Source organism: Centroberyx affinis, unplaced genomic scaffold, assembly GCF_046629955.1.
Source record: "Centroberyx affinis isolate AG114_WGS23_722 - 3 ecotype Tasmania unplaced genomic scaffold, CSIRO-AGI_Caff_v1 ptg000019l_1, whole genome shotgun sequence".
Lineage (NCBI taxonomy): Eukaryota > Metazoa > Chordata > Actinopteri > Beryciformes > Berycidae > Centroberyx > Centroberyx affinis.
In genome coordinates this window covers 310,647-334,134 of record NW_027278734.1, presented here as the reverse complement: position 1 = coordinate 334,134, position 23,488 = coordinate 310,647, and the positions used below count along the sequence as shown (strand labels likewise).

Below are 23,488 nucleotides of genomic sequence, written 5' to 3'. Positions count from 1 at the left end.
CTCTTCAACGGAAATGTTTGGGTTGTCAATCAATATGGAAGAAAACAACTTTCACTACATGGAAATAATAGAAACTGAGTGCAATACTGAAGTAAAATATATGTATATACATATATATATAAAAAAAATAATAACTTGACCCCTGAGAAAACAAAAAAATACTGATCACTGCAGAAAAAATTTGACACCCTGGAGATTTCATATCTTCAGACATTCGGTATGAAGAGCGAGCTGCTGTATGAGTCTTTGCCCTCCTCTTCGCCCTCCTCCTTCGGATCTTCCAGCAGCTTCTCCAGGGGGTTCGGTGGTTCGGGCTCCACGTCTGGATCCTCGTCCAGAGATCGCGGTTGTGGCGCGGGGTTCAGCTGCTGGTCCGAAGGCTGCTGGAGGTCCAGGATCTGGGGCTGAGGCTCGAGACCGTGGGCCTCCAGCTGAGGGATCATGGTGGTCAAAGACATGGGCAAGGGCATGTGGAGCAGAGGCGACCCAGACAGGGTGGCAGAGCCGGGGGTGAACTGGACCCCTGAGGTGGGCATGGTGGATATGGTGGTCAGGGGCTGGGCCCAGGGCAGGTAGGTCAACCCTGAGTCCTGGAGGTCCATCTGAGGGAGGGAGGCTTGTGCTGGGGCCACAGGTATGGTCTAGAACAACAACAGATATAATCAAAATACTGATTTTGATCAAAATGAATGGACAGAAAGGGCATAGTTTGTCTAGTTTAGGTTGATAAGACTGACCCTGTTCCCACTGTGAGCAACACAATCAACAAGTCACCAGATGTCCATTACTGTAATTTTCCTTAGAACGTCAACAAGCTTTTCTCGGTCATTAGCCATTAACAGCCAATGAAATTTCCATGCTTCCTTGTTTCCCTACCGATGTGATTTTGTTCCATGAGCAATAGTTCCACCTGACAAGTTCAAAATGGATGATAAAGCTGATTCCAGCCATACAAAGCTCCTCTACATCACAGTAAACATCTCAGAAACGGTGGTTGGAGAACGTTCACGTTGATTTCTCTTTTTTTCACACAAGTTTAGTTTTCTCTGGACTCACTATGTGTGGGGGGAGGAGTGTCCATACCCGACACGAGAATTTCACTTGGTCAAATATGGTGAATCTATAGCGCCTTAATTAGTGGGGATGGGACGCTCTTCACTGTTGTAGTCCCACTTTGTGATTGAGGCTGATCAGAAAAAAAAAAACACTTTAAACTTGTTTTTGTTCCCACATGGGGGTAACATCTCTCAGAGTCATCCCTATGTTCCCAGGGTCCTATGTTCTCCAGATTTATATGGCACATAATGGGAACATGATAAAGGGTCCTATGTTCCCCAGTTCTAGGGTTAGGGTTTGGGTTAGGGTTAGAGACCTTCAAAATCCAATAAAATGATAACCATTGGTTTTGTTGTGTTTATATAGCTGTTTTGAAGCCTTGTTCCAATAAAAAAAACTGGATAATATTTATGAAATATTTTAACTTGAAACGGGTCAAATTTGACCCGAACACAACAGGAGGGTTAATGTGTGTCAACAGAATATTGAACTGGGGAACTTAGGACCTTGGGAACTTAGGACCCTGGGAACATAGGACCCTGGGAACAGAGGACCTTGGGAACATAGGACATTGGGAACTTAGGACCCTGGGAACATAGGACCTTGGAAACATAGGACCCTGGGAACATAGGGCCCTGGGATAGGACCTTGGGAACTTAGGACCCTGGGAACTTAGGACCCTGGGAACATAGGACCCTGGGAACTTAGGACCCTGGGAACATAGGACCCTGGGAACTTAGGACCCTGGGAACATAGAACCTTGGGAACATTGGACCCTGGAAACATAGGACCATGGGAACTTAAGACCCTGGGAACACAGGACCCTGGGAACATAGGACCCTTGGGAACACAGGACCCTGGGAACATAGATACGCTCCCCATCTCTCACTCACCCCAAAGTTAGTGAGCAGCGGTGCATGTGTGTAGGTCAGCATGGTGTAGCTGGGGCAGAGAGTCTGCATGTAGACGTCCGCCGTGAGGGTGGGCGGGGCCGGGTAGGCCAGGGGCTGAGCCGAGGGGTCCTGCTGGTTATAGTCGGGCGAGGGCCAGGGCGTCCCGGCGGCCTGTAGCCCGGCGGCCTGTAGACCGGCGGCGGTGGCGGCGGGCAGGGCTTTCCATCCCGCGCACTGCTGCCCTCCGTCGGCGGCTGTGGCGGACGGGTCGGCCGAGGAGCCGCCGGCCACCTCGAACCCAAAGCTCCCTGGATTTCAAAAGGGATTTTGGGAGTTGTGTGAGTTTGGGTGATTAAAGACATGCAGGAACACATTTTTCAGTTACAGTTTGGGGAAATGTGTCAGGCAACTCTCAGCTGGCACGACATGAAAACTGTTGCTCAGGCGCAGCTGGTTTGTTCTAAACGCAATGGCAGCAGACAAAAGAATGACTTAGTACCTTGTGCGTATGATGACTGATTGTTGTGTGGGACCACATCCTGGAGAGACAGATTACATCAATAAAGAAAGTGAGTTGGATGTCAATAAATTACAGTCGAACCATAATCATATGTTGGTGCGGTAGATAGTCTATACTGTGATGTTGATATATAAATATGCAGTATTTACAGTTATACTGATCAAGCCCAGGTGTGTGGAGCAGGTGAGTCTTGCAGATCATCATGTGTGTGTGTGTGTGTGTGTGTGTGTTAGAGAGAGAGAGAGTAATCATCATTTTGTAATCATCACTGTTATTGTTGTTACTGTCCAGAAATATGTGATGAATCTATATAAATACTATGCAGTTTATTTCATTTTATTTTACTTTATCTTTATCTCATTTATGTTTGAATCTATGCTTTGGCAACATCATGCGTCATTCCAATAAGGCCTCCTTGAATTGAACTGAATTGAACTGAGAGAGAGGGAGACAGAGAGAGGGAGAGACAAAGAGAGAGAGAGAGAGAGAGAGAGAGAGAGAGAGAGAGGGAGAGAGAGAGAGAGAGAGTTACAGATACAATCCGGAATTGGTTTGACCCAAATGGGAGTGTATTCATATACAGGTATGGTCTTGAACAGTCTGATTTGTATAAAACAAGCTTTTTGGATTGTGAGTCATATGTGTGACTAAAGCTACAGTTTGTGAGATTTTAAGCATTGCAAAAATGCTATCGTGAATGAAGAAAGACAACATTGATTTCCTCTGCAAATAACTGTTGTAAAAAAAAAAAAATTAAAAAAAAAAGAACTATTTGGCCCTGCTACAGCAGTTGCAAAACCCAGGCTGAACACAAAAAAATGCAAGTTGAAGCTCGTACCTCTCTCTCCCAGAGGGAGAGAGCTAGTCATGATTGTGCAACTTGTGTGTACCTTGGTAATTTAGGGTGTGTGTATCATTGCGTTGCCATAAAACTGTTTTCCGCTGAATAAAGAAATTCACATTCACGCATCATTAAGTTGATACACAACTGGCAACAATGGAGATACACGGCAACAACGGGGGCAATATCTTCCAGACGCTGCAGCTTACTGGAAACTTCCAAGCTGCAGCGTTATAATCTGTTGGATGACAACAGTAGGAATCTTATTCCCTCAAGGCACAATTCACATGCTCGCCTCACACTAATCCACTGCTTGAAGCTGTTTAGAGAGAAAGAGAGAGAGGGTGGAGAGAGCACAGAGCGTGCAGCCTGGCAGGAAGTCGTAAATTATTGATTGACAGAGTTATTGACAGAGTTCAGAACACACACGGATTTGCCAGTCTTCATCAGTGGAAATGTCTTCTGTCATTTTCTGTCAGAATAGCCATTAGAGATCCCAGGTTGAACTTAAAGGACAAGTGTTGTAATTTGATTTTTACCCACTTTCCCTCAACCTGCCTTGTCTACTTGAAGCTATTGAGGCTCCTCTTGGTGGAGAAATTGGTCTCCTCTCCTACGATGGATCTCTCCCTGTTGAACGTCTCTTGGTGCCAAATGGCGGCTCTAGAAAGAAGCCCTCGCTCTTTGATTCTGAGGGACTGACACCAAAACCTGACCGTTTACCTTCGATGTTTTTGGATCGCTGGAACATTTTCTGCTACCAAACTCCATTGCAGACATCACGTCATCTATGTTTGGCCAGCTATTTGTGGGAATATTCACCACCAAACAACAAAATGGACCCAGAAATACCCAAATCTGTTTGTGTATACTGAGTCCTAGAGGAGGCCACATACTCGAAGGACTCCACTCCATTATTACGACCGCCTCAAGACAGACAGCACAAATGTCAAGTCATCTACAGGTTAAACGCTTCTGCTCAGTCATCCCCTCTTGCTTATCTGTCTCTCTCTGCCCCTGTGTTGATTGTGCACACCCAGAAGTGCACTGTGCACCGCTACGTACGCGTAATCTCTCTTGAAAGACGCCAGTGTGCGCACATGGAAAGATCTGTTTGTTCTGGTCGGGCGCGCAACAAGCGGCGATATATATACGGGGCAGGGTCCGTGTCGAGAAATGACAAGGAGGAACGACAGAAGAAGAAGAAGAAGAAGAAGAAGAAGCTGTGACGGTGCTGACAGCTAACGTCAGCCTTCGGGCGTTACTTGACACCGGCAGCCTCCAGGAGCCGCCTGGAGGCCAGCTAGCAGGGCATGAGAAGAGGCAGCAGAGCATGTGCTTTCATGATGCCAGAGAGATTGCAATGTATCTGAGGAGCCGGCTAGCGTCACAGCTTTGACGGCGGGTGGAGAGTTACACTGCTGCATCCAGTAGAGCGGATTTCCTTAAAGGAGTAGTTCACCCAAAAATGAGAATTCTGTCATCATCTACTCCCCCTCATGCCAGTTGAAACACAGGTGAAGTTTGTCCATATAACACACAGGGAGGCTGCCAGCACAACTCCATAGCAGCCTTCTCCAAAACAACTGAAGTCAGTGGGGACCAGTTCTTCAGAGTTCCAAAAAGACCTACAGTATATTTACACCATCATTTAGTGCAAATCTTAACTACAGCTGATTGATTTGCAACAAATCATGGTGTATAGGTCTTTCTATTCACAGTGTGATTGTTTGTCTGTTTTTGTTTTGGAACTCTAAAGAACAGGTCCCCATTGACTTCAGTTGTTTTGGAGAAGGCTGCTACCAAGTTGTGCTGGCAACCTCCCTGTGTGTTATATGGACTAACAAACTTCACCTGTGTTTCATTTGGCATGAGGGGGAGTAGATGATGACAGAATTTTCACTTCTGTGTGAACTATTCCTTTGAGCATGGCCACATTCAGTGGTGGAAGAAGTACTCAGATCTTTTACTTAAGTAAAAGTAGAAATATCACAGTATAAAAATACTCTGTTACAAGTAAAAGTCCTGCATTCAAAATGTTACTTAAGTAAAAGTACAAAAGTATTAGCATCAAAATGTACTTAAAGCAACAAAAGTAAAAGTACTTATTATGCAGAATGGCCCATTTCAGAATAATACTGTATATATTATATTATTGAATTATAATTATTGATGCATTAATGTGTAAGCATCACTTTAATGTTGCAGCTGGAAAGGGTGGGGCTGATTTCCACTACTTTATATACTGCTGGGTAGCTTACAGTAATCTATAATAATACATCACAATTTATTAGTTGATTATATTTTGTATTAATAATCTGAATCTGCAAAGTAACTAGTAACTTAAGTTATCAAATAAAGGTAGTGGAGTAAAAAGTTAAATATTTCCCTCTGGTGAAGTAGAAGTATAAAGTAGCATAAAATGGTAATACTCAAGTACAAGTACCTAAAATTGTATTTAAGTACAGTATTCGAGTAAATGTACTTAGTTACTTTCCACCTCTGGCCACATTTTTCAGCTGCATCATTAACTCAAAGATGCCAACATTTTTATTCGACCAAATAGTTTATTGCAATAACATACATAACCACAACACCAGATTTGCCGGTAACGGTCATATTGTGGTACCCAGCCTAAGGACTAACTCGTTGAAAAAAAACTGTCATTTACAGAGCCATAACAAACTGGAATAATCTACCTTTTAATATCCGCCTAATAAAAAATAAATCATCCTTTAAAAAGATTATGCAGAGGTATTTATTGACATGCAGATGACAGACTGAACAGTAGGAGGTATAACTCTACCAGTTTTCAATATTCGTGTTCCGCTTCATATGGGTTGTATAATTCTCATTCTTTTAAAATATTATCTATATATTGATTTTTAATTAGTATTCTACCTAAATGTACGTTCAGTGTTGACTGGCTTTGAATTGTATATGAATGTTTTTTTTATTTCATATCAATGTAAGCTTGCATTTTTTTTTATATTACTGTATATTGATGTATTTAGTGTATATTAATGTAATTTAATGTTTATCATGTAATGTGTTATGTACAGTATGTCAGGTGTGGACCCCAGGAAGATTAGCTGATTGCCATCGCATCAGCTAATGGGGATCCTTTAAATAAACAAATAAACAAATAAACATCTTTTGCTCGAGCAGAAGCCATGTGTTGCTTCACCTTTACTCAAGTACTGACAGCGAGAGGGTTTGTCTAGAGCAGTGGTTCTCAACGTGGGGTCCGGGGACCACCAGGGGTCCTTGAGGGAGTTCCAGGGGGTCCCCAGCAAATTGATGAACTGTTAAACTTCAGCATTTCATTTACAAGAAGTTAGAGAATGTGGAAGAATGACTGTTTTGATCATAGTTTCTCTGTTATCGCTCTACCTACAATACAGATAGTCATGGAATTGGACAAACTGGACAAAATCATATCTAACAGTTAAAATATTCTCAGATTTGGGTCCGAGAGACAAAATCTCATCAGAAAGGGGTCTGCGGCCCTAATGTGGACTAAACTAGGGATCCTTGATATGAAAAAGGTTGAGAATCACTGGTCTAGAACTTTGCAGAAAAAAAAGTAGAGTAGAGTAGAGCTCACTGATCAGATTTGAACAGATCTTTGAACAGAGATTTTTGCGGCAGTGCAGATGTTCTAAATTTGTCTCTCTATAAAATAAATGGATTACTTGCTTTGGGCGTGTTCCTTGCAATTGATGTGCTGAGTTACTTTTCGGCCCGAGGCTGAGGGACGGTCCTGTTTTAATCACATCAATAAACCTAGTATCAATTATGGGAGGTATGTCCTGACTGGGTCTGTTTTATCGTAAATGACAGCATACTTACTGCTCCTGTCAAAAAAATTAAAACGTAGCCAAGTAAAAGAGGGAATACATACTTAGAAATTACTCAAGTAGAAGCAGAAGCACAGACTAGGGTTAGACGATTTTATCAGGCCCATAGTGACCTTTTATTAAAAAATAATAATAATAAACTTTTATGCTTTTATTTATGTAGCACTTTAAAAAAAATTCTAGTTTTTCAGTTTCAAATACAGTGTGCAAGAGACTCGGAATACATGACTGTCCTGTATGCATCATTTAGGGGGCATGCTATTTTCAAAGGTATGTATAACAACCTGAAAAGAGAATATACAGATAGGAAATATTATTATTGCTGATTATGAATTAGATAAATTAAGTAATATTTGTATTTGATGTAGGTCTATATGCTGATGTATATGCTGCCTAATGCAATTATTATAATCAGACAATAAGCAGGTATGACTAGGTATGATATATGACATCAGATAAACAGCAGATTAACTCTGTTAGTTTGTGCCTCACTCATAATAGTCTACAATGGATGGAATAAATACATCATATTTTGTACATTTAGTGTATATCACTACATTGTGATGAGGCACCATTCACAGGACATGAAAGCATCACTAAACATCTTCTGATTACTCTCTCTGTGTATTAGCATGAACATTTCATTTTAGGAATGCGCTTCATCTCTGGTCATAAGGCCTCTATCAGCACAGGCTACAACACGAACGGCCCAAATCGTACTTTATTGATCCCTGTAGGGACACAGGCTCTTGCTTGTGCTTGCTCTTTGCTTAACTGTTGAAGTAGCAGGGGTCAGAGGTCAGGGTGAGCTGCAGAACAACGCCCCTAGAGCTGATTCAGATTCAGATTCAGATTCAGATCCCTTTATTGTCATTGCACAGAGTACAACGGAACTGAGTGTCAATCCTGACGGTGCATTCACATGCTAAATATATAAATAAAACATAAAATGTAAATATTTCCGTAACCTATAAAGCAATAAGATATAAAACAATACAATTTGTTATTAGCAGCGGAGATATTGCACTTAGGATATTGCACGTTTGCTGAATTGCAGTGGCCCTATGTACAAGTAGTACAGTTGGGGATATACACATACAAAGGTGCAGTTAAAATGGTAGTACTGGTAGTCACACCGGTCCCAACAACAGTCAGTGTCAGTGTTTGGCAGTGTTCAGTTGGGGGATTCTGAGATTTGCTCAAGGGCCCTTCAGCAGGGTGGGTCTGCAGACTCCGGGGGGGTGTGTGTGGGGGTGGGGGTGGGGGTGGGGGTGGGGGGTTCTCTGACTGAAACTGACTGTCCGGCCTGCAGCCACCTGGCTCTGGAGGCTGACTTTCGGAGGAGATTCTGAAAGCGATGCAAGTAATCGTAATCTCAGTATCTCAGAATCGCAAGCAACAAGTGTGACTAGGTCTGTGTTTGTTTTAATGGTCCAACTTGACTGCATGCTGTACACCGAATGCACAAAATATTAGGTACATTTCCTCTTTTCATGAAGTCCACTCGTGAGGTGAAATCTAGGACAAAGCCGTTATCCCTTACTGATTTCCCTCATTAAATCTGCACCAATCACAAAGGAGGAGACGTAGATAGAGAGAAGCAGACGAGTTAGAGAAGGATTTTTTTAAGCTTTGAGGCAATTGAGATGTGGACTGTGCTAAAGCGGTGGTTCTCAACGTGGGGTCCGGGGACCACCAGGGGTCCTTGAGAGGGTTGCAGGGGGGTCCCCAGCAAATTAATGAATTAAGTTAAACTAAGTGAGTTAAACTTCACCATTATTTCATTTCCAAGAAGTTAACAAAATTAGAGAATGTAGAAGAATGACTGTTTTGATCATAGTTTCTCTGTTATCGCTCTACCTACAATTTCTGGATTCTGGATAAAATCATATCTAACAATAAAAATGTTCTCAGGTTTGAGTCCGAGACAGAAAACCTCATCAAATGGGGGTCCGTGGACTAAATTAGGGGTCCTTGATATGAAAAAGATTGAGAATCACTGTGCTAAAGGAGCTGCAACTCAATATCAGGTCGATGTCCCTAATATTTTGTGCATTCAGTTTCAGGGAGAGATGTAAAGGTATCCATGTCTGACATCCTGGATGATACCTAACATGAGCTCCAACAGCTATTTCCATGTTCCCAAGGAAATGCTTTCACAGAGAAAAATGAGTATCATCAATAACATTTTGCATCCTGTTGGCCTACATTTTGTAAAACGACACTTTATCCCCTTTTTTCCCCCCTTCTTATCAGAGGGAGTGTTTGAGCGTTTGGAGGGAGAGTGTGCGCGTGTGTGTGTGTGTGTGTGTGTTCTCTCCTGTTCTGGTAGGCATAATAAATAGTAAGTGGGAGGGCTCTTTGGCAAGGCTGCGAGTTGCTTTGCATAGGGCCCTGTGCCCAGCCCTGGAGCCATGCAGGGGAATGGCTGTAACTGTCATGGAAAAACACCTGGATTATATAAGGATAAAATCCCCCCTTTTGCTCTGGGATAGGCCCCGGGTCCCGACTGCTAATATTATTGGCTCAACAGGGGCCCCTTCTCTCAGCTCTAGAAGGCAAGATCTAACGCAATCTGTAATTTGTTAAATGCCGAATTCCGCTTCTCCCGAGAAATCTTGATCCGTCATGTTATGTTTTTATTTCTGCTTGACAGATTCCTTCGCTAAATTCCTCGTTACGTTCCGAGAGCGTCATTATCATGGCACACGCCGCCACACGCATCATTTTTTTTATAATTCGAATTTTACGGCTTCCTCAAGCAGGTCATTCAACCTCCACTCATCTTCAAGCTGATTCTGATGAGCGAGAGTGCCAGTTAATCACAGCAAATCGTCAGAAAGCACTGGGGGGGGGGGGGGGGGGGGATGTACTTTAAATATTCAGAGATCCATCAGGTAACACAGAGTCCATTAAAGATTTCAATTGTTTCATGTTTTTGGTCATGACCCTCATAAGACAACATATAAAAAGAAATGATTAGTTCATCGACACTTACATTTTTTTTTTTTTTTAAAGGAAATAGTTGGATCTAGATGAGTTTAGATCCATTGCAGAACATTTACACTATACACTAGGAAACATGCATGCAGTCCTGACATAATTTTTTAAAATTAGTTTTGTTGTGCATAAAATGTTTCAGACAGAAATATACAGTATATTCAAGCCCTCTAAGAACAGGTTCCACATGGTATTATTCCTAATAATGTACTCCTAATTATTCCTGACATTGCTATAAGAGACATTATTTCAGCTTCCTACTGAACTCAGATTTATTAGAGGCCATCTTTTGTCGCATGGTGAAGTTTCTCACATGATTATTGTATTGTATCATGATCATTTCTGCCCTTTACACATAGAATGCCAGGTGCCATGGTTCCCTCACCGCAGTAGGGGGCGCTGTCTTGGTGCTGTGTGGCTCCTGGCCTCTCTTCCTCCTCAGCAGTTCTTTGACTGGATCTCTGACTCGAACACCCTGGTAAGGCCTGGACCTGGCCAGCACCGACGGTGGCGCTAGAGAGGCGGGAGGGAGACAGAGAGAGACACGTGAATTCAAAACACGTGAGTGACTCCACCTCACTTCCCTACAGCTAACTCCTGTCAGTCGCGGTCATGGATATGATTAGTGCATAGAGTTCATGAATAGAGGCAAACAGGGCAGGCACAGACCCTGCAGGCTGACTGCGGCACATGTGGCCTGACTGCAGAACAGTGAATACTAACGCAGAGAGGAGTTTGGGGGTGAGCAGGGATGTAGCAATGTTTGTAGAACAGTGTTTGCCATCTTTTTAGGCTGATGTAAGTCTTTATGACATAAATTCAATGAATGCATCATACTAAGTTACATCATAGTAAGTAGTTTCTTACATATGTAGCAGTATTTTACATCATAGTAAGAAGTATTTTACATCATAGTAAGTAACATCTTACATCATATTAAGCAGTAGTATTTAACATCATATTAAGAAGTATATTACATCATAGTAAGAAGTACTTTACATAATTAGTTGTATTTTACATCACAGTAAGTAATAGTACCTTATAGTATGTAGTATTTTACATCATAGTAATTAGTAGTATTTTACATCATAGTATGTAGTATCTTACATCATAGTAATTAGTAGTATCTTACGTCATAGTAATTAGTAGTATTTTACATCATAGTAAGTAGTATCTTACATCATAGTAATTAGTAGTATTTTACATCATAGTAAGTAGTAGTATTTTACATCATAGTAAGTAGTAGCATCTTACATCATAGTATTTAGTAGTATTTTACATCATAGGAAGTAGTATCTTACATCTTAGTAATTAATAATATCTTACATCATAGTAATTAGTAATATTTTACATCATAGTAAGGAGTAGTATCTTACATCATAGTAACTAGTAGTAGTATATTATATCATAAGTAGTTGTAAATTAAATTGAATTGAAATTCATCAGTTGTATCAGCAATAGCTTGTATTAGTAGTATCTTACATCACAGTAAGTAGTAGTATCTTTAATTATAAGTAGTAGTTTCTTACAACATATTAAGTAGTAGAATTTTACATCATAGGGTCTTTTAAAGAAAAAAAAAGTACAACTAAATGAATGCTTTTCTGAAAATGAATTTTTGTTCATATCGGTAGTTGTTTTCCTTATGATGATCACTGACTCAAGGTCATATGGTTTACCAACCTTTTTATTTACCACTACATCTCTGAGTGTGAGTGCTGGGGGTTACTGGTCCTGGCCCTACATTTTTTCAGTTTCAGCGTCTCTGCGTTATTTGATTGTATGCAGCGGGTAGTGACACCAAACTGAGCAGAGTCAGACAACAGAGGTCGTGAGTCGGATTTGAACACACAACATCTAGAGTACATGGTATATGCCTTCGCCCACTCAGCAACACACACAGAGACAGAGAGCGTGATGGATTACAGTGGATCCATTTGATGTTGACAGATGTGTCATGTGTGTATAGGATATTATCCTCTTGAACAGCTGTCACCACGACCGAAAACCTATGAAAACATCCACTGATCTGGATGTCATTTATCACCAGTTAGGTCACAAATGAGTACTTGACAACAAATCATGACCAAGTACTTTTCCTGTATCTGTGATTTGAGCAATTACACGTTTTGTGCATTCTTTTTGCTCCTGGCTGTGACCCAAACCTGTTGCTACAGTGGCTATAAAAAGTATCCACTCCCCTTGATTTTGTGCACATTTTCCTGTGCTGCAAAATAAGTTAAAAATACATTTATTTGGGAGTTGTGGTCTAAAATCTATGCAAAGTACACATATCTATCAAAGTGGAGTAGTCTTTGCTAAATTAGCCTTCTGGCTAGTTAGCTAGCTAACAGTTAGCTCAGGTTAACTGAGCTGAATCCTCTCACGCTACAACTTTAGCTGCAACTGTGATGGAGTAGAGACTAGGGCTAAAGACAAGACAGTTTACTGTGTCACAGTGACCTACAATTGGAAACAAATCCAGACCGCGCATCTTCCAGCAAAATGCGGCTGAATCAGATGCTTCTCAGCTTGAGGACAGCAAACTTCCAGAAAACAAAAGGGACTGGAGCACACTGATAGATTCACAGCCTTTAATTGTGCAAACAGACTAACGTTTTGACACTACTGTGTCTTCATCAGAGTCAAAGTGACCAGACTATATTCACTTTTTCTTACAATGTTACTGAATGTATCTACAGCCACACCACAACAAGCTTTTTCAGCTAGCTCTCTTTTGGTTGTTAGCTATTTTGCCATTATTTATGTACAGAAATTGAACCACCAGCTGCGGTTGCTGGGAGAGTTTGTGATGCAACTGCAAAGTCTCTATACTTATGGTGCGTTCCATTTGAACTGGGAAGTCGGCATTTCCGAGTTCCCAGTCGGAAATTTCAACTGGAACGCCCCCAGAAGTCGGATTTCCGACTCGGAAAGTCGGAAGAACCTCGCCAACCCCGACCTCAAAATCCAAGATGGCTGCTCCGCACCTCAAGCTGTAGTAATATACTGTTTATTAGCACTTCTGTCTTATTTGTGTCTCATTAAATCAGTTTTACACACAGTACTGTCCAACTTCTCTCTGTGGACATGTTGCTACGGTGTTTGTATGCGCATAATACCGCATAATGCATTGTTATCAACTGGTATTGCTAACAATGGCTAACCTGGCTAGAGCAAACCTCCACTTCCCCCACCCCGTGAAATTAAAAAAAAAACGAATTGGTTTTCCGACTTGTACTGGAACGCGGTCAACTCGGGTGTGACGTCATTCCCAGCTCCGACTTCCGACTTTCGAGATAAATGGAACAGAATACTGTATGCCAATGCACTCATATAAGAAGCAGTTGTTTACCGTCTTTCTTCAGGTACTAACACCATGAAAGAAGATTTTCCGTGCTTATACGAACGAGATGAATGTCCTCAGGAGCCGAGCTAGACAGAGACTTTAAATGGTCTTGACTTACAGTATGTCCAAATGTTTACAACCAGTGACTTCCTGCAAGTATAAGCATGAAAAGAAATCAGATATGACAGTGAGGGCCTCTTCTGAATGGAGTTAAAGCAACAGTACATTTGGAACTGTAGACAATATCATCAGTCAGTGTGGCCTGAGGCTACAAAGTCATTGAGTGTGATGGCATTTTCCCCCACAGAACTGCAGCAGTATGAACCATCCGCAGCTGGATGGTGATCTATGACAGCAGTCGTCTTGTCACAAATAACCGAATGCAGTGGTTCTCAACGTGGGGTCCGGGGACCACCAGTGGCCCATGAGGGGGTTCCAGGGGGTCCTCAGCAAATTGATGAATTGTTAAACTTCAGCATTATTTCATTTACGAGAAGTAAACAATTAGAGAATGTAGAAGAATGACTGTTTTGGTCATAGATTCACTGTTATCTCTCTGCCTACAATACAGATAGTCAAGGAATTCTGGACAAAATCATATCTAACATTAAAAATATTCTCAGATTTGGGTCCGCTAGAAAAAAATATAATTAAATGGGGATCCGTGGCCCCTAATGTGGACTAAATTAGGAGTCCTTGATATGAAAAAGGTTGAGAATCACTGACCAAATGGACCCCCCTTTGATCAGATTTTGTCTCAGGGGCCCATAAGGGAGGAATTTAGTTGTTGTTTTAGTACGGAAATGCAGAGATGTCTACACTGTACATGAATACAAGATTATAGTGGTGAAAGTGAAACCTATAGTCATTCTTAGACATTCTCTAATTGGGATCATTTCCAGTGATTTGAATTATACCGAAATGTAACTATTCGTCCTGGCTGGGGACCCCCTGGAACCCCCTCAAGGGGCCCCTGGAGGCCCCCCCCCCGGCGCCGCACTTTGAGGATGACTGATCCCTGGAGTGATGGAGCAGGCATGAAAGAAAACCCTCAAGAGCCATAAACGGTGGGGCTGTGCCTTCGGCTCGTCATCCTCTCTTTCCTTCCATCACTTTCTCTTTCTCTCTGCCCCCCCACCACCACCACCCACCCCCACCCCCACCCCCCACCCCTACAAGCTTGCGCATGCAGGCACACGTAAACACACATGCACCATCAATCTTTCAATCACAGCGTTGTGCAATAATCAAGGGTCAGAAGTTAAATGGTTTTACTCTAACAAGGCATCTGCAGTGAACTATTGCCTGCTGGCGTTCTACTTTCTCCGAGGCCTCGAGTGGATTTTCGCAACCAGGAACCCGTACACCCTTCTTATCAGTCCACATCACCAAGCGGGGCCGCAGCAGAGAAGAGCGTCTCCAAACCCCTGCTAATTGAGCTTCTTTTTTAGCCTTCATTTTTCCAGCGAACGGTTTTGCTCTGAAAGACGAAATTCCAGTACTGAGAACAATGAATTTAATAGTATTAGTATGGTTTTACTCATAAAAATCAATCATCTCAGCACTGCGAGTGTTGCTGGACTGTCCTCCCTGCCGGTTTTATCGGCCCATTCTGTTCGCCTTGCACGACTTGCACAAATCCATCAAATTCCTCATCAATAATAAGCTACTGCTTATTGATTGCCCAGCTACTTCTTATTGATAGCATGTCAAAGACGAGCTTCTATCCAAGCGCCAGACAATTACATTTTCTTAAACTGAATCTGAAGGTGCTTTGCGTTGTTGTTGTTGTTGTTGTTGTTGTTGTTGTTGTTGTTGGAGGCCGGAGCAGCACTCATTTATTTATGTATTTATGTATCTATGTATTTATGTGAGGCCTGCAAAGCTGTGAACAAAGCTGGGACAATAAAGTATTGTATTGTATTGTATTGTACTGTATTTGAATAATGGAATAATTTACCTTTTAATATCCGCCTAATAAAAAATAAATCATCCTTCAAAAAGATTATGAAGAGGCATTTATTGGCATGCAGATGACAGACTGAATAGCAGGAGCTATAACTCTGTACCAGTTTTCAATATTCATGTTCTGCTTCATATGGGTTGTATTATTCTCATTTTTTTTTTTTTATATATTATCTATATATTGATTTTAGTGGTATTCCACCTTAATGTATGTTTCAGTGTTGACTAGCAATTGTATATGAATGTATTTTTTCGCATTTTTTTATATTAATGTATATTGATGTAATTTAGTGTATATTAATGTAATTTAATGTTTATCATGTAATGTGTTCTGTACAGTATGTCAGGTGTGGACCCCAGGAAGATTAGCTGATTGCCATGGCATCAGCTAATGGGGATCCTTTAAATAAACAAATAAACAAATATTTCCCTTTTCCTGCTCAGAATTTCCTCCCGCTCGTGTGCCTGCCTGCCTCTCTAACCTTTAGGCTACCACTGCTGGTCCCAATACTCCCAGTGACAGAGCTGGGAGCTTAGCCTCCATCATCCACCTGAGGCCGTCCTGGACACTTTCTAGTCCAGATTTCTATCAGCAGCTGAGTGAATTACCTTTGAATTACCTTGAATTGCCTATAAATTCCTGCTGCCCATCCCCGGGTCGAACAGCCAGTGTAGTCCAGTGTTGGACGGTATCGTGTTACTGTAATATGATTACGTTTTAGTACAGTAGAGTAAGGGATTACATTATTTCAAATTCAGTAATTACATTACAGTTACTAACCCCAGTAATGCGCCGTTACTGCGTTACTTAAACCTTTTCTTTTCTCTGCTACTTTTTTTTTTTTTTTTTAAATCCCTGTTTGTTTGTTTTTCCTCATATGCAGTGGTGGAAAAAGTACTCTGATCCTTTACTTAAGTAAAAGTACCAATACAGCAATGTAAAAATACTCCATTACAAGTAAAAGTCCTGCATGAAAAATCCTACTTAAGTAAAAGTACATAAGTATTAGCAGCAAAATGTAGTTAAAGTATTACAGTAAAAGTAGTGGTTTGGTCCCTCTGACTGATATTTTATTATATATGACATCATTAGATTATTAATACTGAAGCATCAGTGTGTAAGCAGCATGTTACTGTTGTAGCTGCTGGAGGTGGAGCTAGTTTGAACTACTTTATATACAGTTAGCTAGTTTAGTCCAGTGGTTCCAAACCTAGGGGTCGGGCCCCTCCAAAGGGTCACCGGATAAATCTGAGGGGTCGTGAGATGATTAATGTTGGCATGCTGTAACATTCTTAAAGTAATAATCTCTGACATTTTCCATTTTACTACTTTCTATCTGATTGATATAACACAACAGTGATTCAACCTATATCAAGTTCATGAAAGCTTTTAAATTTGTTCTAAACACCTGGTGTCTTGTAGATCTTTCCTCTGGCGCACAGGAAGTGATGCGTTTCACATTTCCGGTTTGTTTAGAATCAACAGAAGAAGAAGTGGGTCGCTAGCATGAGCAGCGATAGCCACCGTGGCTGAACGGACCCCAAACTTGAGGTTTTATGGGTATAAGGAGACGGATGTTGACATCTGAAAGCCAGCAGTTCCTCCCTGATGCTCATGTTCTCAAGTCCATCATGCTCAGCTAAAGTTACAAGAACAGGCATCAGATTTGTTTTGACTCCGCCCGGCTGCCGAAATCTCTAACCTGGCATGATGACAGCTTACTAAAACTCAGATAAACTTGTGAGTCAATGGCCTTGGTTCACTTGTAATTGGGTGTGAACATAAACAAACAAAATACAACACTTTAATCTGGCATCCATATCTTATGCTCTACCTATTGCTGGAAACCCTACTTTTGCACCATCTAATCTTGATAGATCTAATCTGCTCTGGAAAAAGGCAGGCATCCATACAATAGGAGACTTGTACACTGAAGGCACCTTTGCTTCCTTTACACAAATACAGAGTAAATATAAATGACCAGGAAGCAACGTCTTTAGATATTTCCAAATAAGAGACTATGTAAGACAACACCTGCAAAATTTGGAGACTTTTAGAGGCTCCGGTCAGGGATAGAGTTAAGGGATAGCAGAGAGCGTTTTTTTTATTTCTATTTCTCTTGCATTTTGTATTTTGCATTTCGTTATATGTATTATGTACATTTGTTCAAAGAAAACGAAAAAGAGCATATTCCGGTCTAATTGCATGTATATTTGTATGGATATATATGCTCATGTGTGTGTATTTATGTCAACATGCCCAAATAAAAAACATTTGACAGAACAAACAAAATACAAGAAAATTGCAACAAAATTAACTTCTGGTTAATTTATGGTTAAACTGTGGTTTGGAGCACAGACAGCCAGCTGCAGGTGTGATCACACCTGTACTGTAGAACATTTCACAGATACCAGACCAGCCCTAGCGTTGCAGGAGACCGGGAAGTGGACGGTTGTCACACAGCCAACAGCAACAAAAGACTTCTAAAGAAGCCGGGCAAACAGCCAAGGGACTGGAGGTAAGATTGTCCTGCAAACAGGGGCGCGGCGGCAATCACTCCTACTGATTTATGACAGCGGTGGAAATGACCAATGAGAGCGCCCGTAAAGAAGCTTGGTTACTTTATAAATCACCATTCAAACAGCCTTGAAAGCCATTTTGACCAGCCTCATTTTTTTTTTTATAAGGCCTATAGTGACACGTCCAAGCTTTCTTACTGTTGTTGATCCTGTGGAGCAACACCCTTGGAAAGAGCTCGAGGTTGAGAAATCGACTCGAAAAAAGACAGAGCGAGGAGCTGAAATGGGGATTTTTGATGATGTAACCGCATGGTGTCATGCTTTTAAAATTCCATTTCCTCATCATAAAGTATTTTATCAAGATTCGTGTGCTGCTAGACGTTTGGATGCAAGAGTATCCATATCCTAAAGGTTGTTTATGGATGAAAAGTTCAAAGGAGAGAACTGGGATTTTAATGTTTGAATTTATGTAAAAACCGGTGTTGTTTCAACCAGCATTTCAACCAAAGTATGGACCTTTAAATCACACCTTAAAATAGATGTTGGCTTGGTTTGGAGATGCACTGCACATGTGCGTCCGTGTTACCGTGCTTCACTGTTTATACAGCAGAGAATGTATAAAACATAAAGAAATAAGTGGGGAAATACATGCAAAAATAAAATAAACAGCAATATGGATGTTTGATAAGGTATGGAATTGAACAGCAGATACGCTTTCATCTCTCTCTCTCTCCCTCACACACACACACACACACACACACACACACAAACACAGACAGGGACTCTTGCAAAAAACAATAGAGGAAGCTCCACAGCTGTGGAGTATTTTACTGTGGTGGAGCCTGGTACCATTTTGCATATCAAGATTACAACTCACAGCAGCACATAGCCCAACTTCCAAATGAACATCTTCCTCTTTCCAAAAGATTTCAACACGACAGTTTCACTACTCATCCTGACACTGTACCAGTCTATTCAACCTTATCGTGCTGTTTTCCCCTGCCAGCAGCTAGCCAAAGCTCCTAAATCTCTTTAATTAAATACCAGGATCAAAATGCTCTGAGTGGATGGAGAAATAACTTTGTACTTATCATTTGCGTGTTTTACTGACATGATTATCATCCCTAGTAAAAATTTCCAGAAGCAGCGTGTAAGTTAAATGTAAACGTTGTGACATCTCCAAACACAGCAGTTAAAAAATGAAGAAACGATACACTTTCAGGTTCTCTGAATTCGATCAAGTGGTTTTTTTTATCTTGGCAGCAAAACCAAATTATGACAAAATTCAAACCGACTCTTGAGAATATTACTCTATATGAGCTTATACAGTTTACAAGTCAGGAACCATGGGAAAATCACTCACTCAATACAGTCAACTTTTCATTGCTGTTGACTCTTCTATCACACAGCATAGATTTTACTTTTAAAGACGAATAAGAGGCAAAAGAAGGCAGACTGCCACCGTCTGATCCTCATGATTCCATGCGGTTCAGACACCTCGCATTTGCCGAACGCTAAAATGAATGACACAGCAAATTGTGGGAGCTTGTCGACGAGACTGAGTCACCTTTCCCTGCAATACGACCACAGCAATGCAGCCTACTGTCTCCTCTGCGGTACAGACAGTACAGGCTTAAAGCCAAGTGGGTTTATGCATCAGAGAAAGGCACAAACCAGGCAGAATTATGGCATTCATGTAGTCAGTGTTGTTATTTGATTGGTGTTCCCTGGAAAACAACACATCCATATTCTATTCTAGTCTAGTCCCAGAGTGCCAGTCACTTAAAGGGGCCCTTCATAAATGGCCATGATTTCGCACATACTGTTCACAGTTATTGCAAAAACAAAACCGACAAAAAACACAAAAAAATTGAGAGCTAATGAGAGTTAACAGTGTGCAGGACAATGACAAAATACAGTTCAGCTCATACAGTATGTTCAACTAAGAAAGATATTATGTAAGATACGTAAGTGGTAATAGCTATTAACGTACACTGACTTTACAAAATATTAGGAACCTCTATTAGGATAATATGGGATGATCTTCGTGAAAACAGTAAGTGTTCCTAATAATTTGTACCGTCTGTGTCTATCATTTAAACAAGACAGCAATGATGCAGTGTACTTACATTTCTCCCAGTGCATTCTGCACAACACGCCTCTCAGAAACAACAATAATTTGATTGCCGCTGCTTATCTGGACAGCAGTATCTTATAGTTTAACTGTAAGAAATCAAAGTGGCAGGTTGACCGGGGTGCTTTTTGAACAGCCTGGAGCCTGCCACCAAACCCCCTGGGATGTGACAGCTCCTCCAACCACAAATCTCCCTCATGCATCTAGTTTCAGTGCATTGACACTACTTCAAGTTCAATTTGCACGTACCACACAAAAGGTGAAAACTTTTCAAAAAGAGGGAGATGACGATGCCCTTTTCTTGTTTAATAGCCGATTGATGACTTTAGGTGAATTTATTAATGTATTTCATTCATAGGGTAGACATTGCGTGACCTTGGTATTATAAGGTTCTATCTGACCTTTTTGTCAAAACTGAGTTAGTCGCATGAACCTATTCTATGAGTGCCTGTCGACATATGTGTGGTGTTATTTTTTTGAAAATAATGATTTCTGAGTATGTAATTTCTAAAACAAAAGGACCCATCTCCCTTTAACTCAATGGATGCTGAAAAATTTGAAGCGCAATATCTCAGAACTATCCTGAAGGCAGATAGAACCGTATAATTCTAAGCTCACGATTGTATAATTGAATAATTTGATTGGCAGATTTATTTAGAGCCCATGGGGAAAACCAACTTTTTTGGAATTCATTAGCTGTATATTTTTTTCAAGAGTTAAGCTATAAATGGTCGGTATGCTAATTCCTCATCACTGAAACTCTAAATGGTTTCCCAGGTGAAATGATCAGTTAGCATCTTTAAACATCAATATATTATTGTTAAATTAATTGTGATAACTACCACAAACAAATGAGACCATGGTGCAAATGACTGGTAGCCTCTATCTCTAGCTTTAGCTCTGTTAGCTCTGGAAGAACAGCGCCCTCTTCCTGTTTTGTGCCATAAAGCAGTCCAGCAGTTTTCCCTCCAAATCCGACCTGATGGCACACAATGTAAAATGCAGCGTAGAGGCCGCTAGAGGCTGACAGTCAGTCTCGTTTGTTTACGGTAATTATACTAATGTCTGAAAATTAATGTGGTCATATTGATGTTGAAATGTTACACACAGCATCTTTAAATCAATCTACACTTCTTGTCGAACACTGTAATTTGAGAATTGTTCCAGCCCCTCCGGTCGTGCTGCTATAGTAAAGTGGAAAATTGGAAACTGATCTGAGATGTCGGTGCACAGGATGTCAGTCATTACTCAGAGAGCTAACAGCTACAGCTATTATCTGTAAGAGTAGCAAATGAAGAAATTATGCCGGTCCAGGAAAAAACATAAAAATCTGCTGTGAGAGATTGTGTCTCTAATTTGAGTGAATTAACGTAAAAACCAGCAAAAAGAAAACAGGTTGGTGCTTTCTTTGTTAATCTTTTCTCAAGGTACTCAATAAAACTGTCAATGTTAGCGTCAGGTGGCTTGCGGAGGCAGTTATCACTTGTTTATCTCCAAAGTAAGAAGGAGGAGGTTTCAAGTTAAGTGTGATTCAACATCAGTCGAGAACAAAGTCTACTCCCCTGATAAACTGAAAATCCTTACAAAACACACTCCTCCACCAACTAGACTATGAAAATGTTGTTCTTTTGGCAAGAGTGATTCTCTAATTTGTTATTTTTTCAGTGGACAGCTATATCCTTCCCCAACCTCTTACACTGATCGGATAGCCTGTCTGAATTTGTCTGTATAACAAGCAGACTTTGCTCGTTGTTCACATTTTGTTCACAAAGAAAATGTAAAAAAAAAAAAAAAAAACTTGCTGAGGCTTTTCTGGCCAAGTATGGTTCAGACACAGCCGGCAGTGGTTGCGTTGTTTACAGTCATTTCAGCAGGGTTCAGTTCCTCTTTTCAAGACATGAAAGGGGACAATAAGAGTTAGAAATGGAAGGTTTTAATCCACTGAGAAAAGTCAGAATTCTGAGGAAAAAAGTCAGAATTCTGACTTTAATCCCAGAACTCAAACGCATTTTTCACATGCGGCCCTAATCCTCTTCCGTAGGTATCACGTTTCAAATGGTGCATACCTTCAAACTGTGTATAAATTGCGTTAATGACAGCTTGGTCCTCAGGCTATGACTGACCATTAACCTGCAGTGCATGATGCCACAAATGGTTTATGCCTCCTCAGCTCGACACTTCTCTAAGGTTACTCAAACAAAACGGCAACAACAGTTTGACGTTGGACTCGAGAAACAGGAACCACACAACTGGGTTATGCTCTCCTTCTTTACTCCCTATGGATTCCAAACGACCTGATCCTACAAAACCACCCGGATCCTACAAAACCAACCCCGATCCTACAAAACCAACCCGATCCTACAAGAAACGCACCAAATTGTGCTGGATTTGATTCTCGGTGCGTCGAATTCCTCAGGACAAATGTTTTGTTCTCACCGGGCGCATTAGCATAGAGAACAGCTGCAGAAATCTGGAGTCTAAATTCAGTCTGTTTGGCCGACGCCGAGACTGAAACCGGCCTGCGTCGGTCTATCTGGCGGCGTAGGAGGGAAACACCTGCATGTACTTAGAGGTTGACTGACCACCAACGCACAAAAACCACAAGCGCAAACTCTTGTGACAGTAAGCCTTGAAACATCTGCACGTTTCAGTGCATAAACTAAAAATAAAAAAAAAAAAAGAGATGAATTTACAGTACGCATTACATCAGTTTGATACGGCTTACTATGACGTACGTTACACATTTAAGCCCTAAAGGTTCGAACTCCCACACTACATCTGCCCCCTGCTTTACTTACGGTCCCGGGTGGCATGTTCAGACGATAACCATTGGAAGATGCAGAAAAGAAGCAAGAACTTCCATTTTCACTCTGCATTTTTTTGTATTTTTTTTTTTTGGAGGTTCAGTAAGTTCCAGCAAAGTCCTTCAGTCCCCTGTGCGACTACACTTTTGTCTGCTGCTGGATTTTGACTGTGTGCAGTGGGTGATGCAAAGCGCGGCTCCGTGCAGATAGCTGATGCAAAGAGGTTCTCGGATGATTTAAGAGGGGAGCCTGGGCTTATAGTGAAATGCGATTGTACACCGTGGGACATTCGCTCGAGCACGTTCGGTGTTTTTTTGCACGGTGGCGGCCGGCGTGGATTTGTTTTGACAGCGGGCCGTGTCAGTCACAGATCGCCGGCCTCAAAGAGTATGTCAAAGAGAGAGAGAGAGGGGGGGGGGGGGAAACGTCAGAAAGACGGGTAAAAGACTGAAACGCGGTGAGGAGAAGAGAGAGCGAGAGAGAGAGAGAGAGAGAGGAAGAGAGAGACACATGCATGCAGGGCCCTTCCTAATATTCTACTAGTCT

The 23,488-nt window shown here is 41.3% G+C and overlaps 1 protein-coding gene across 1 annotated transcript; it reads right to left on the bottom strand.

Annotated features, from left to right (window-relative positions):
- Positions 1–145: 145 nt before the first annotated feature.
- LOC139662437 (POU domain class 2-associating factor 1) lies at positions 146–20,222 on the bottom strand. Its single transcript, XM_071541167.1, has 5 exons — positions 20,134–20,222; positions 10,556–10,683; positions 2,449–2,488; positions 1,950–2,257; positions 146–641 (listed from the first exon to the last, which is right to left on the bottom strand). Exons 1-5 carry the CDS (start codon positions 20,147–20,149, stop codon positions 207–209), a joined length of 927 nt encoding a protein of 308 aa, XP_071397268.1. The 5' UTR covers positions 20,150–20,222; the 3' UTR covers positions 146–206.
- Between the last annotated feature and the right edge of the window lie 3,266 nt (positions 20,223–23,488).

Excerpts from the sequence above, each read along its gene's own strand:
- LOC139662437 (XM_071541167.1), bottom strand. Across the intron at positions 2,258-2,448 it reads TCAGTCATCATACGCACAAG|GGAGCTTTGGGTTCGAGGTG; the intron begins GTACTAAGTCAT and ends TTTGAAATCCAG. Across the intron at positions 642-1,949 it reads CGCTGCTCACTAACTTTGGG|ACCATACCTGTGGCCCCAGC; the intron begins GTGAGTGAGAGA and ends TTGTTGTTCTAG.